This window comes from Poecilia formosa, unplaced genomic scaffold, assembly GCF_000485575.1.
Source record: "Poecilia formosa unplaced genomic scaffold, Poecilia_formosa-5.1.2 Scaffold63, whole genome shotgun sequence".
In the NCBI taxonomy this organism is placed as follows: Eukaryota; Metazoa; Chordata; class Actinopteri; order Cyprinodontiformes; family Poeciliidae; genus Poecilia; species Poecilia formosa.
Window position 1 is genome coordinate 1,206,086 of NW_006800002.1, and position 13,250 is coordinate 1,219,335.

The 13,250-nt window shown below is 39.7% G+C and overlaps 2 protein-coding genes across 15 annotated transcripts in view; both read right to left on the minus strand.

Moving 5' to 3' along the window:
* Window positions 1-1,428, minus strand: part of zbtb16b (zinc finger and BTB domain containing 16b) — a 33,066-nt gene extending 31,638 nt beyond the window's left edge. The window contains exon 1 of the mRNA XM_007554385.2: window positions 1,325-1,428. The gene's annotated coding sequence lies outside the window, so the exon portion shown is untranslated. The remainder of the gene's footprint in view (window positions 1-1,324) is intronic.
* Window positions 1,429-5,606: 4,178 nt separating this feature from the next.
* The window catches only part of ncam1b (neural cell adhesion molecule 1b), a 112,316-nt gene continuing 104,672 nt past the window's right edge, over window positions 5,607-13,250 (minus strand). For 10 of the 14 annotated variants that reach the window (XM_016672590.1, XM_016672588.1, XM_007554378.2 and 7 more), the window contains 4 exons: window positions 12,930-13,128; window positions 12,131-12,247; window positions 10,302-11,366; window positions 5,607-7,180 (listed from right to left, as the gene is read on the minus strand). In XM_016672590.1, the coding sequence (XP_016528076.1) occupies window positions 7,066-7,180; window positions 10,302-11,366; window positions 12,131-12,247; window positions 12,930-13,128 (1,496 nt within the window). In that variant the 3' untranslated portion in view covers window positions 5,607-7,065. Of the gene's footprint in view, window positions 7,181-10,273; window positions 11,367-12,130; window positions 12,248-12,929; window positions 13,129-13,250 lie in introns of all 14 variants that reach the window. The other 4 variants (XM_016672593.1, XM_007554382.2, XM_016672591.1 and 1 more) reach the window with 3 other exon arrangements.

A 13,250-nucleotide genomic window follows, 5' to 3' on the forward strand; every position in this document is an offset into this window, starting at 1 on the left:
GTCCATCAAATAATCTGAATATTTTTCTCCCATGTTATCATCCATGCAATTAAAAAAATAACCCAAAGTATTGCCTAGGAAAAGTTTGATTTGTGCATTTCTGCTTCTTGACAATATTAGAAAATGTCACTTCTCCCCCCCCTCATTAATTAGATTTTATTTTATTTATTTTTTAATTCTTGAGATACAACAATACTAATATAATGTGTGACCAGTATTACTTTCTAGTAGTTATATCAGATATATAAGGATAAAACTTAGATGAGCTGACTGATCTTAATTGGACGAGCCCCCATATCAAATTCTGATCAGGGCCCCTGTGACTCCTTGAACCGCCTCTGCTTGTGTAAAGATTGTTAATTACACTCCAATGGAAACTTTTATCTAAGCTCAATCAAAAGGAATATTCTCTCAGCAAAACATTAAATATTTAATCACATTCAGTGAAATATGTTTTCCCGAGTGATGTCTTCAGAAGCCTTATTTGATGCAGCCTCCGTGTTTATGTATTTTAATTAAGAATCAAAGGCAGACAGCAGGTCGATAAGCGCAGAGCAACAGTTTCCATTGCAGGTGATTAGTCTGAGGGCTCGTTGTGAGCGGTCACGTCGCTGTAATAGCGTCTGCATACTGAGAGGTGACGGTTCAATTTGTCAAGCTCCTCACACACATCTCTGCTCTCAACAGGTAGGCTTGTTTCTTACAAACGCCTATAACGGATGATTATCGGTTAATCTACGCGGCGCACGTGCGCCGGTGATCATTTAACGCTTCAACAAGTTATCAAACTCCCCTAAAATGATTCCTCCTGTACTCCAGTGTGTAATTTAATCCTTTTAAATCCTAACACTAGTGACATGTCTGACGCTTTTGTGTTTACCGGAGCACTTCAACGGCACCTCTGCTGATGCCGACATCCTCAACTGACCGCAACACCGGAGCGCATCAGGTGCAAATCCGCGTTCATTAGCTCAAACACGCCGAGGCAAACGAACCCCGAGTCTGCGCGCGCTCCTTCTGTCTGCGCTCCTGTGTGTGCGCGAGGGAGCGCATCCTGTCCGAAAATAACAGACCCAGTTTGCTGGAAATGGACCACTGACTCTGAACAGTCAAGTTTTCTAAAATCCCAAATCAGGCACAGGGATAACTTGTCTCGATTTCCACATCTCTTATGGAGCGAATCCGTTTGTAATCTGACCTAAACTGGTTTTATTTACAAAAATATACAAAAAGATATGTAAAACGAACTAGACACTAAAAAGTATTTGAGGGAAATTTTCGATTGGAATAAAATGAGAGTCAGGTGACAGAGCTTTTTTCTTACCTCCGTTTTCTAAAGTCCTCCGCTGATTATCCAGGCAACATCATGCTTACACATTTCACAGTACCCGCTCCAAACTCAGTCCTGCTTCAAGTAAGCAAATCATCAGCCTGCCACCAAACGTCAATTTAGCTGAGGGGAGGAAACGGGAGTTCCGAGTTGGGCTTTCAAAATAAAATGCCTTTAACCACATGTTGAAGCAGTAACAGGACTAATCCGAAGAGGAAAATCTTGATTTATGAGGCTAAACCTGTAAAAAATGGCAACAATACTTATTATCATGGTTTAAGTTTATGCTACAGGATTGGCTTAAGGGTATCAAATTAGGGGCTAAAATTAAAAACCTGGGAAAAGTTGCAGCCAAATCGTATTTACTGAAAAACAGCTACATCTGCTCTAAACACAAGACAAGCAGACTTGTCTTTTACCTTTATGAACTGATATTTTGCTTCCCAAATGTCCAGTTAATGTCTATTTATCACCTGTCATTTCAGCATTTTTAGGAGGGGTGTCCCAAGATGACATTCATTAGCAGGTTGCTTGTCAACAGAGGTGGATCCATATGTGTCCTGATTAACATACCAGAGTATTTAGAGGTTTGTAATGCTAGTATGCGCGGTCTATGGCCAGACCACCTATTACAGACATTTGGAATCATCTTTCGGGTCAAATATAACTACGCTACGGTTCAAATTTAGCCCAAAAACCTGAGTTTGACACATCTTGGATGGAGTAAAGCAGACTAGTGTAGAGCTGTAAAATTTGTAAATTATAAAAACTTTCTTTTTATGTGAAGACTGGCCTGCATTTCATTTGAATTCAGGACAAGTGTTAGTTTTCAGTCCAGTTTTAAGTCAAACCTTAAAATTTTCTTCACAAACTGAGGGCTCAAATAAGTTTTAGAATAAAAATCTGTTAAAAAGTATAGGTAATTTTAAGCTTTAGTTTTTTTTTTAGATGATGGTTATAACTTGGAACCTTGCCATGACTTAAAATTAGATCATTACAGATTTTAAGGTGTAACAAACATTACTCAGCAGAAAATGTGAAAATGCAGAAGTTGTGTGAAAGAACAAAAAAGAAAAACAGATCTTTATTCATTTTAATATGAATAAACTTCATACGTTGTTTTATTAAAATATTTTTTTTTTCAAGTTTTAGTTTCCTCTAAATTTTTAGATTAATACAGTGAAACACTGATATTTTTTATTTATTGTCGTCGTACCCAACATGATTGAGAGATGCACCTTGCTGCTACTTTTACATTTCGACCTAGTTTTTGTTAAACTGTGACAGAATAAAACAATAAATGCCATGGTATTCATTTATTTATTAGCTAACTTTAAGCCCTTTTAAGGATCTATGTTCATGCTTGGATAACAATGGACATGACTGTATTTAGTGACGTTTTTCTCTCCAGTAAAAGCCCGTCTCTTGCTTTACTCTGAAGTCGGCCGTCCTGCTTCCTGTACCAGCGGTTAGCTTGACCGGCTGTGAGAATGTCTGTGAGAACGTCAGGGCTTGTTTCTCCATCACAGTTTCTGTCAGGCGGATCTCCAGGACATCAGAACTGGCAACAGAGTGAGGAAATCCAGAAATCAAAAAGTGACAGGCCTTCTAATCAGTCGCCATCGTCTTGAGATTGTTTATAGCGGAATAATGCACATCAGTTAATGAGTGCTTTAGTCCATCAACAAAAACAAAAGTAACATGCCAGATTTACCACAACAGGTTCGTTTCTAACAGGCTGAGGGTGTGTAATGGATCCGTGTCTCTACGGGGAAATAAAACTTTATGTAGAGTAAACAGGTAAAGAGTGGCTGAAAGTGGATTCCAGGCCGTGTCAGTGTGTTTGTTGACGCTCTGTTGACACAACACAGGTTATGTCACAACAGATACTGAAGGGAAGGAATGCCACGTGAAAATACCAAGGCCCCTACTGGAACATAGTTCTGACATCTGAGCCTGTTTGTATCAAGTTTGTTCCTGCACAAACACATTTTCAAAGAGTAACATTGATTAGTTTAGTTTGCAGCCCAGCGTCTCTCTCTCTCTCTCCCCGAATAAAACATTCTGATAAGTTCTGAGGAGGAAGACAACCTACTTGTTCAGTAACATTTCAGTAAGTAATCCAGGGTGTTTGTCGTGTGGAAGGAGAAATTTGGAGGGGGGAAAAAAAAATACGCCATCACTGCCATCTGCTGTCCAACGCGTGTCACTGCATAAATGCGAGAGTAGAAAATAAAATGGTGAGTGACAGAAATATTAGAAAAGGATTCAGAAGTTAATTTATGTCAGGAAATTCAAACTAATTGCATTCAGTAGTTATATTTCTCAAACATTTCTGTTAGTTCAGATATATTTGGCTTACAGGCAATGAAAAAAAAGAAACGATCAGCTTCTCAAAGAACTAGAATGGCACTTTTAAACATTTTTTTAAAATACACAACTGTTATTATGGCACACAATTATGAGTAGAACTGGTTACTTGCCAGTTATCCATCAAACACTCTGGACAGCAAGAATAGACTACAAACTGTCACTGGTAACGGAGCTGGCTGACCACAGGGTCATATGTCAAAGAATATTGATGAAAACTTGAGAGAGGAAAACAATCATCACATTCTGGCATCTGGGGGAAGAGGGGAGAGGTCCACAAAGATGATTTGGGGAACCATGTGCTGTGCTGGTGCTGGTCCAGTGTGTTTCATCAAATCCAGGCAGTGCAGTCGTCTACCAGGAAACTTTAGCATATTTTATGCTTCCCTCTGCTGACGAGCTTAACACGGATGCTGAAACCATTTGCCAACTTGATTTGCCAACTTTACTGACCTAAAATTCAAACATAAACTAAGGTATTGCATAACAGGAAGGACACCTTCCAATGATGGAGGCAAGTTAAAACATCTTTATTAAAGTAACCTCAAAGCCACTGGTGATGAACGCCTCCCTACACACTGCATGGATGCAGTAATTCATGCAGAAACAGCTGTGATTAACTGCAGTACATGTAGTGGAGAGTATGAGAACAGAGCCACGTCTTTATATATATGATTTATTTAGTCTGGTGTTCCAAAACCATGATAACAGAAATGTGTATGATGTTTCACTTTTGAATATTATTCAAAAGTTCACATTTTTTTATTGAATCAATTTGCAAAGTTATTGAAGACAACTCTGTCTCTCCATTTGTGCTCTGATATTTTCTACCACACTTTTTTCTTCCACTCACCTTTCCATCAAAACACTTGGATACAGTTCTCTTAACAGCCACAGTTATTCTGTAAATCCTAAACGTTATGAATGCTTGAAAAATATCACAGTTTGTAATGGAAATATGAGTATCATTCACGGACAGAGTGTGAAAATTCAGATTTATTGACACGCATCTGTAAGTAAATAAAAAATAAAATGTAAATACAAATAATGGGCTAGGAGAAAATTGGATTCGGAAACCATTTTTATTTTGTAAATGGGTAATCGCTCAGGCTGTACACTGATGTTTTCTGAGTTTTACCCAATAAAAACAGTTAGGAGCATCCAGAGACGAGAGAGCGAGGTGACGAGGTAACGAGAATGAAACGGGATGAGAAGAGATCTGTACTCCGTTCTTTCTGGACTTTACATTTGATATCTAAAGCTTCATTAAAAAAAACAAACAAAAAAAAAAAACACGTCTTGTTCTGCTGTTTCAGGTGGCTCACCTGCTTCCTGCCCAACGGGATTCCTCAACTCATCAGGCAGCTGCTCTGGGTGAGAGATTCTTACTAAAACAAAAAGACGTTTTTTAAGACAAAAAAACAAAAAAAAACAAAAAACAAAAACAAAATCCAAACGGCACATCAGAAAACACGGGCAGGGGAGAAGTAAAAAACTTTGTGTAGTTATGCCAGAAGAAGCTCCCCAGGGAATACACATTGATTCGATATGAGAACAGGTTTCTCCTGTACAGACAGAAGCACGTATCTGTGCCTCATAGTTTATACGTTATGAAGCACTGACTGAGTTCATGCCAAAGCTCAAAACACCTTCCGTCACTACAGCCGGCGATTATATAGCGCTGTGACCAGAGACGGACAGTTTTTATACACTACACTTGTTATAATGACCATACTTGATGTGCTTTTTCGTCTAATATTACACCAAATAAAAAAATTAGGCTCCCTCACAACAAAGCTATACAGGTTATCATACAAACTGATGACGAGACAGTCTACTGACACACAGGTACAGTGCACGAGTTCGCAGGCAGGGATGGGGAGGGGAGAGGAGTCAGTCGTTTTTGAACAGTACGAAATGCTTTTTTTTTTTTTAGTTTTTCCTTCTTCTTTAGTGTTTCTGAGCGAATCTCCAGACTTATGGAGCCAGAGCTGTGATCTCCACAGATGTCAAGAAGATAAACCGTCTTCGTCCTCTGGGCAGATATCGTTATTCAGCTGGCAGTCACGTGACATTCACTTGATTTTTTGGAGGTTTTTTTTGTCCTCCAAACACTTGGCTTTAAGTCAGCTGCTCCACTGGCGTCTCGCATCTCATCTTCAGGACGTTCCCTTTTTTTTTTTTTTCGTTAAATGCATGGTATCGTGAATATTTAACAGCACTATTATAAGGCAGTGACAGAATAAGTTTGACAAATTGGTCCATATCTGATATGATCATGCACACTGTTGCATCGTAGAATATCTCCCTCCTGCAGCTGCAGCCTTTTTTTTCATTATTTACCAAAACAAATACTTTGCCTTGCAAAAGTTACAATCCCTGATTTTTGTTTTCATATTTTGATACAAATGTTGACGGATTTTATTAGTTTTTGATACTGATTAACACAAAGGTGCACATAATTGTGAAAAGCACAAGTTACAACATATATGGCCAATTTTCTTTCCCCCCCAGGGGCCAAAACTGTTGTCACTATGTGTAGAAACAATAGAGCTATACCTAAACGACTGCAGTGAAATATGATCAAACACAATTTATGAATCAAGGATGGTTGAATACAAATAACTGCCATACAGTTTTGGATTTAGAAAAAAAAAAATTGAGCATCATGAATCTGTTTTAAGATCGTGGTCGTAACAAAATGTGAAAAAGTTCAGGCTTGTGAACACTTTTGCAAGTCACCGCACGTCTAAACGCTGAAGTCGGGTCTCGGTTTTTCGATCGACGCCAGCGTTAAAAATCCCTGTAACAGACACAGTGAAAACTTTACAACCACTTGCAGGTCAGACATGCAGAACAAGCTACTTGGAGACTATCCCACAAAAAGTCAAATAATAATAATAAAAAAAAAAACAAGTTTAGGTTTTGCACAATAGAACAATAAAATAAGAAAAATAATTTCTATTTATATAGTCATTTTCTCTTACATTTATATTTCTCATAATATTCCAGTATTCGTGAGTAGCTGGCAAAACTACGCACGTTTTATTTATTTATTATTTTAAAGTTTCACACACTTACGAGGCGGTCCTTTAGTAAAAGCAGAAGTGTCTGGACTGGTTACGTAAAAATGAGAATTAAAAATAAATAAATATCTTATGATCTAAAGATAAACTCTGCAGGGTGTGGTAAACATTTAATAAACGAAAGCAGTCAGAGTGCGCGCTAACCGATCCACGGAGGTGTGAGGTGTTAAATGCGTTAAGGGCACTAAAAACAAAAGCTTTTCCTGTCACTGCTGCTGTAAAGCGTGACTGGGCGGCGGAGGGGGAGGAGGGTTTTTTTTGCGTTTCCCAGTTGGCCCATCATACTTTGCTCTCTGTCGTGTTTGTCTGTATGACACTGTTGTGTGCCGAAGTGATCAGGGGGTTTGGTAGGTCTCCCTCCTCCAGTTTGCTTTTCTCATCAGCAAATATCTTCCTGCAGTGGAAAAGGAGACAAAGTTTAAAATTAGAAATGTTAGCGTGTGCGTGGTAAAGTAGGAAAAAAAGAAAAAAAAAAGAAGGAAATCCCAGCAAACAAAACGGGTTTCTAGAAACAAACAATACCCAATATGTAAGACGACGCTGCAGTTAAGACGTCTTCTTACATATTTCTTCACCACCTTGACACGGTCGGATAAAATAAACAGATAATGACATTCCCACATCCCAAACTGACTCTCTTCCCTAAAATCAAACGTTGAGCAAATGTGTGATAATAATAAACAGCTTGGTTTTGTTTAACTTCTGAGCAGTATTAATAGAAGAATAAATGCGCCCCAGGTTTGTTACAGAATGTCCCAGTTCCAGTTGAAGCCCGTTTTTCCAGATTTTTCCTGCAGCAGCTCACAGGAACAAACACCAGTTGGAATCTCTCGATACCTCTGGATAAAAGTTTGAGGAAATGCTTGAAGTTATGGAGTTAAAGCCTAAACTGATGCATCTTATTATTATGACTAGAAAGGCGTTTCAAAAATAATATAGATCATATTGCTATTCAAGTGATGGTTTCTATGCAGATGACCTCAGGTTGTTAAGAGACCACTTTACTTTTGAAGACATTACTTTTTAATTCTAGGTCAGGCCGTTGTTTTTTTGTTTTTTGTTTTTTTTTTTTTTTTAGAAAAAGGTAATATTTGCTTTGATTTGTTTTATTTTTTCTACACGCATACACATTGCCTGTTTTATGTATATAAATTACATCTCTTCTTATATTCATGTTAGTTGCCGGTTTTTTTAAATCATTTTAGAGTTGGAAAATCTAGAGAAGAAGCATTAAGTTGAGTTCAAGTAAAAGTCAATATTCATTAAAAAATAATCTCCAATATTTGAATGATGATATATTTTAAATATGTTGAATGCTGTTATTTGCAGCTCTTAAAGCTACTTTTATTAAAAGATTTTTCCATATTTGGCAAAATTGTGCAAAACGAGATAATCTGTGAAAAATATCAATCTCCTCTAGTTCCTCCCTGTGGCATTCCTGCCATCCGCAGAAACACACCGTTCATGATACAGGCTGTGAATAACTGCAACATTGTGATTTCTTACTTTTTTTTAGCTTTAAGAAATTGGCCAAACGCTACAAAAATCTTTCCCCACATTTTCATATTTAAGTATATCTATGTAGAAGTTTGAAGAAAGAGATGCATTTGATGCAATTTGGAGTAAGGCTGTAACAACACAGATGCTGTGAATCCTTTCCAGGTACACCGTAGATAACCTGTGATCTTTAAATCTCATCAAAATGAATCGCAGCAGGCAGACGTTCTCAGATGTCACACTATCCATTTTGTGTAATCACTCTGAAAATTACAGCACTTTTTGCGGGCGGCTGATATTTTTGTAGCTCCCAAAATAAATGAGGAGAAAGGTCTGGGACAAACAACTGTATAATTTCCAGACAGCGTCAGCTTTGCCACACTTGGACTCTAAAAATCCTTGTTTGCTTTAAAACATACGTTTCGTTTTAAACCTTGTAGGAACCCTGTAATTCTTAACATTTTTTAAAAGCAAATAAATATAGATAAGTCAAGTTTTGTGATTTGTTTCTAAATTAAATTCAATTTTTTTATGTTATCACTTTTGCTAATTAATATAATTAATGTGAATCAGTAATATTGAATTCATTGTGACCCCTGTTGAAAATGACCTAAAATCTAGATTTTTATTTTAAAGAAAAACAAACCAGATGCTTAAACACTGTAATTGGGGACAGTGCTTTATATGTATTGATATTTGTTGCATACAATATGCTGTGTTTAGCTGAAATGGCATTTTTTTTAAGCTTGTTTTACTTTTCATTATTGTCATTGGGTTCTTATTTACTTTGAAATCTGTTTTGGGATTTTTTTTTTTCTGTTCTGACTTTTTTTTGTGTGTGTGAAAAACAAAAATGCACAATAAAATTGTTCAAAGCAAATTAAACCCACGATTTCCTGACCTCAGAGTAAACTAGAGCTATTTGAAGAGGTAAAGCCTGCTGCTAGTTTGTAAATTAGTCAGTAACGATGTCTACCATCCTTAAATTAAATTAATGAGTTCCAGATTTTGATGTGTGGAGTCACATCACTGTGGGCCTCAGCTTTGAACGCACACATGTGATTTAGGCTCTGGATGTGCTAATAAACATAACTGAATCCTTTTTTAACTTTGTTTAAAACTGGATGTGTATATCCAGATTGAGCTTAGTTAAAGAGGCAGCTTTATGTGGTTTCCAGGCACATAGTGCCATTTTATGGTACGATCAAGTAACTGATAAGTTGTTAAAAAATGCTATATATATATCAAATATGACAAAACAAATTTTACTTTGTAATTTATCGCCTTGAAATTGGGCGTCTGTTGCTTTAAAAACTCCCGCTCTTTCTGAAACTTAGAAGTCATCACAACATCGCTCCTCTATTAACCATTTAAGATTTTTACCAGCGTTTTACTGAGAAGTGGCTCGTATAATGAGCTCGGCAGATGCGCAGTTCCACCAGGTGTTTGCTAATTGCTACTGGCTAGTCTGAAGGAGCTGAGTGGGGGAATCACAGGGAATGGGTGCTCCATGAGGCGGAATGTGTCTCAAAGGCCGCGCCAGGTCCATCCAGGCCGTTTTGCACAGCTGAATGGTCGCCACGGCAAATTAAATAATCTCTCAAACATGCATGACAGAATCAAGGCGACACTCCAGGCATGTTTTTGATGAGGCAATAACATTATAACATGATGTAAAGCCCAAAAGCTGATTTTACATAAAACTGCCCCTTTGACAACTTGCATTTCTAAAAACTTGCTCAACTACTCTTAATGTTTTGTTTCCAAATTACAAACCCCACATTGAATAACTGTCACACACAGGCAAAGAAAATGACAACCATCAGATCACTTCTATCTGCAACATTCCACTAACAATTAAAATTCACCCCAATGTCATTACCACAGTTTACCATTGCAATATCTGATATTGTGTGGTCAATGGCAAGATGCGGTGGTGAATGAATGAGCATACAAGTTACACGCACTCTCACACGAACGACACACGCACACAGATAAACCTCTAGAGGGAGCCGTACTCATCGTTGACAGGAGGAGCGGTCTTGAGAGTCTCTGAAGCCTCCAGAACTGGGCCTGAGGGAGGGAAGTCTGCTTGGTCTCCGCTGGGCAGAGAGGGGGCGGCGGACGGGCTCTCTAAGCTAATCAGGTCAGAGAGGGGCCGGGAGGGCCTTCCTGCGCCGTTTCTCAGCTCTAACTCTAAATCTGCATTTTTGTGCACTCCGTCCGGAGCCGTTAAGTCGTACAGGTCTGACCCCGGCGTCAGGAGGTCGTTCGGGACTGCTGAAGCGATTGCGGTGATGGGTAAAGGCGAGGGGATGTCTGCCAATAGAGTGATGGGATTTTTGAGTTGTGGATCTTCGACGGCATTGGGGATATCTGAAGAAGCGTTAATCGGCTCGGGTTTTGGTGTGGGGATGTTGTTACTGGTTGGATTATCTGTGTCAAAGTCAGTAAAGGTGTATGCGGTAGAATCTGGAAGCCCAGGTTTAGACTCCGGGTCTGGTTTTGGGGGGGCAGTGTTCGCTGTAGTGGCGGCAGTTTGCACCGGTGTCTCTTTGCTTAAGGCTACGGCGTTGGCCCGTGGAGTGGGCTTGTTGACCGGTGGGCTCGGTGCAGGTTTCTTGCCATCTGGAATGAGAGGAGGAGAAGACACGGCGAGAGGGGAAACCGGCGGACTGTTTTTAGCATTCAGAGCAGCGAGTTTGGGAGAGTGTCTGCGCTTTGGCGGTATTGGCGTTCCGGACTTTTGAGGTCTACACTGTTCGGGGGTGGTAGGAGGATTGCTCGTCTTCTCTGGCTCTTCCGAGGTCTTATGCCCCCTCTCCTCGAGCAACGGCGCCATTTTGGCTTCGACAGCGGTCGAGGAGACCACGGGGGTCGGAGGGGCCGTGTTGGACTCGGGGGTCGGGGCCGGAGCGGTGAGCGGGGTGGGTGAGGGCTCGTTGGCCAGGGTGGACAGGCTGCATGTGAGTGTGGTGGTCTCGCTAGAGGGGCTTTCCTGAGCAGGATCAATGGTCGCGGTGGCTGTGTCTGAGTTGGTGGCTACGGAGGAGGGGGTGTCCAGTGCCAGAGAAGCCACCAGCCTGAGAGAGCAGGGAGAGAACAGAGACACACAGACTAGACACCAGGGTGACTGTGACAAGAGGAGGGGTGACCCGAACGAGAGCATGCAGAGGGATTAGTTGGCTTCAGAAAGTCACACAAACAGAGACAAAAGCAACTGAAAAACAGCAACTATTAAGCTTAGCAAGAAACAAAAAAGAAAAAAGGGGCATCATGCTGTGAGTGAACATTAAAGGATACATCCCATACACACACCAACATGGAGTACACTGACTACTCAACTAATGTACTTAAAAGGCACCAATCTTCTTAAGGTGAACTACAGCACCACACTGAACCACCTTTAAGGGTTAAACAGTACCAGTGACAATCTTGCTCTGCATTTTTCTACAGTTTTTTGCTTTTTCTTCCATACTTCTGGTATGAGATGGCTGGCTGAGGCTGTCGAATGGCTTTATGAATTGACCACACTTGGGAGAGAAAAAAAAGCCTTTTTGTGTCTTTTACTGGTATTGCTTCAACCTTCACATAATGAGACAGAAAATCTCCAGAGCTGGAGCAGAAACACAAAGTACGGTAATCCCCTTTGACCGGGAGGAGGAAAGGAAAAGCAACACAATCCAGTGGACTCCACTCAAGAATAAACTGAACTTTTCCACAGATTGAAAAGGCGAATTAAGTGTTGTTAAATAAGACGATTCTTTAAAGTGGAGTGCAATGTCGGACAGTTAAGAAAACCTTTGCGTAAAAGTTGCTGAGTGCTATTTGTCTGTTATTTACTCACTCTGGCTTTGTGAGAGGTGTAGTTTCGTTGGGCTCTATCGGTCCGGCTGCGTTGTGATTGGCTGTGCACTCATCCTCCGTTCGGACTTCCACTATGGGCTCTTTGGACTCGTCTTTCCTATGAGATCGAGAGGACGGCGTTATTACAATGGCAGCACATGATGTGCTGACCAACATTTCATTTTACTGTCGTAGTGTGAGAAGATGCAATGAGAGCTGTGAATCTAGGCTTTCCAATTCTGTTATTGCACATGTGTACGTTTTGCTTTGTTAGAGGAAAAATGGTTATTTAGATATCATTTGAATGTTAAGTATCCAGCATTTTGTATGTAGATGGTTGAGTTCTGTTTGGCAATAAACTTGTAGTCATGCCTGATGGACGCAAAAACGCAAGCTAGTTAAGGTAGTACGGGTATATTAGCAGCTTGTTACCGTTGTGATTTTACACCGTTTGAATTTTTATTTCTTATTTTGGAAAGGCCTTGTAGAACAAATCAATAAGATGCTAAATGTAATAGAAAAGGGCATCTGTGTCATATACACATACACTAGGTCAACAGGAAGTCATCCATTACTAATCAAAGACGCTTTCAAATATAAAATATAAATACCTAATTAAATTACTTCATAAATGTACACAATTTAAGTACAATTTTACAACTTATCAATGTGAACTTAGTTAAAAATATAAACACAGTATCTGGATAAAAAACAGTTGGTTCATAAATTTTCTCTCGCTCAGAGCTGGGATGTTATAACAAATTTGTGAAAAAAACTTAAATGTGATCTTTCATACTCACACGAAAGCAGCTTTGGCCTCTTCCAACACGTGCCCTTTCGTCCCTGTGCCTGATTTTCCACACAGGCACATGATAAGGCCACATTTGTTGACAAAGTAACAAGTGACATCCACTGCTAGCAGCAGGAGTACAAATACTACAACAAGGATCCCTGCCCAGAGTATGATGTTCATGAAGAACGGGCCCTCATCACCCAGATCTGCCAGACAGGAGACACAACGCAGAGCAGTGAGAAACTGGAGCGAGACGCACAACAACATAAACCACCAAATTAAAGTGCTGCAAAGCTACAGGAGCTTTAAATACTTGTATGAAAATAAA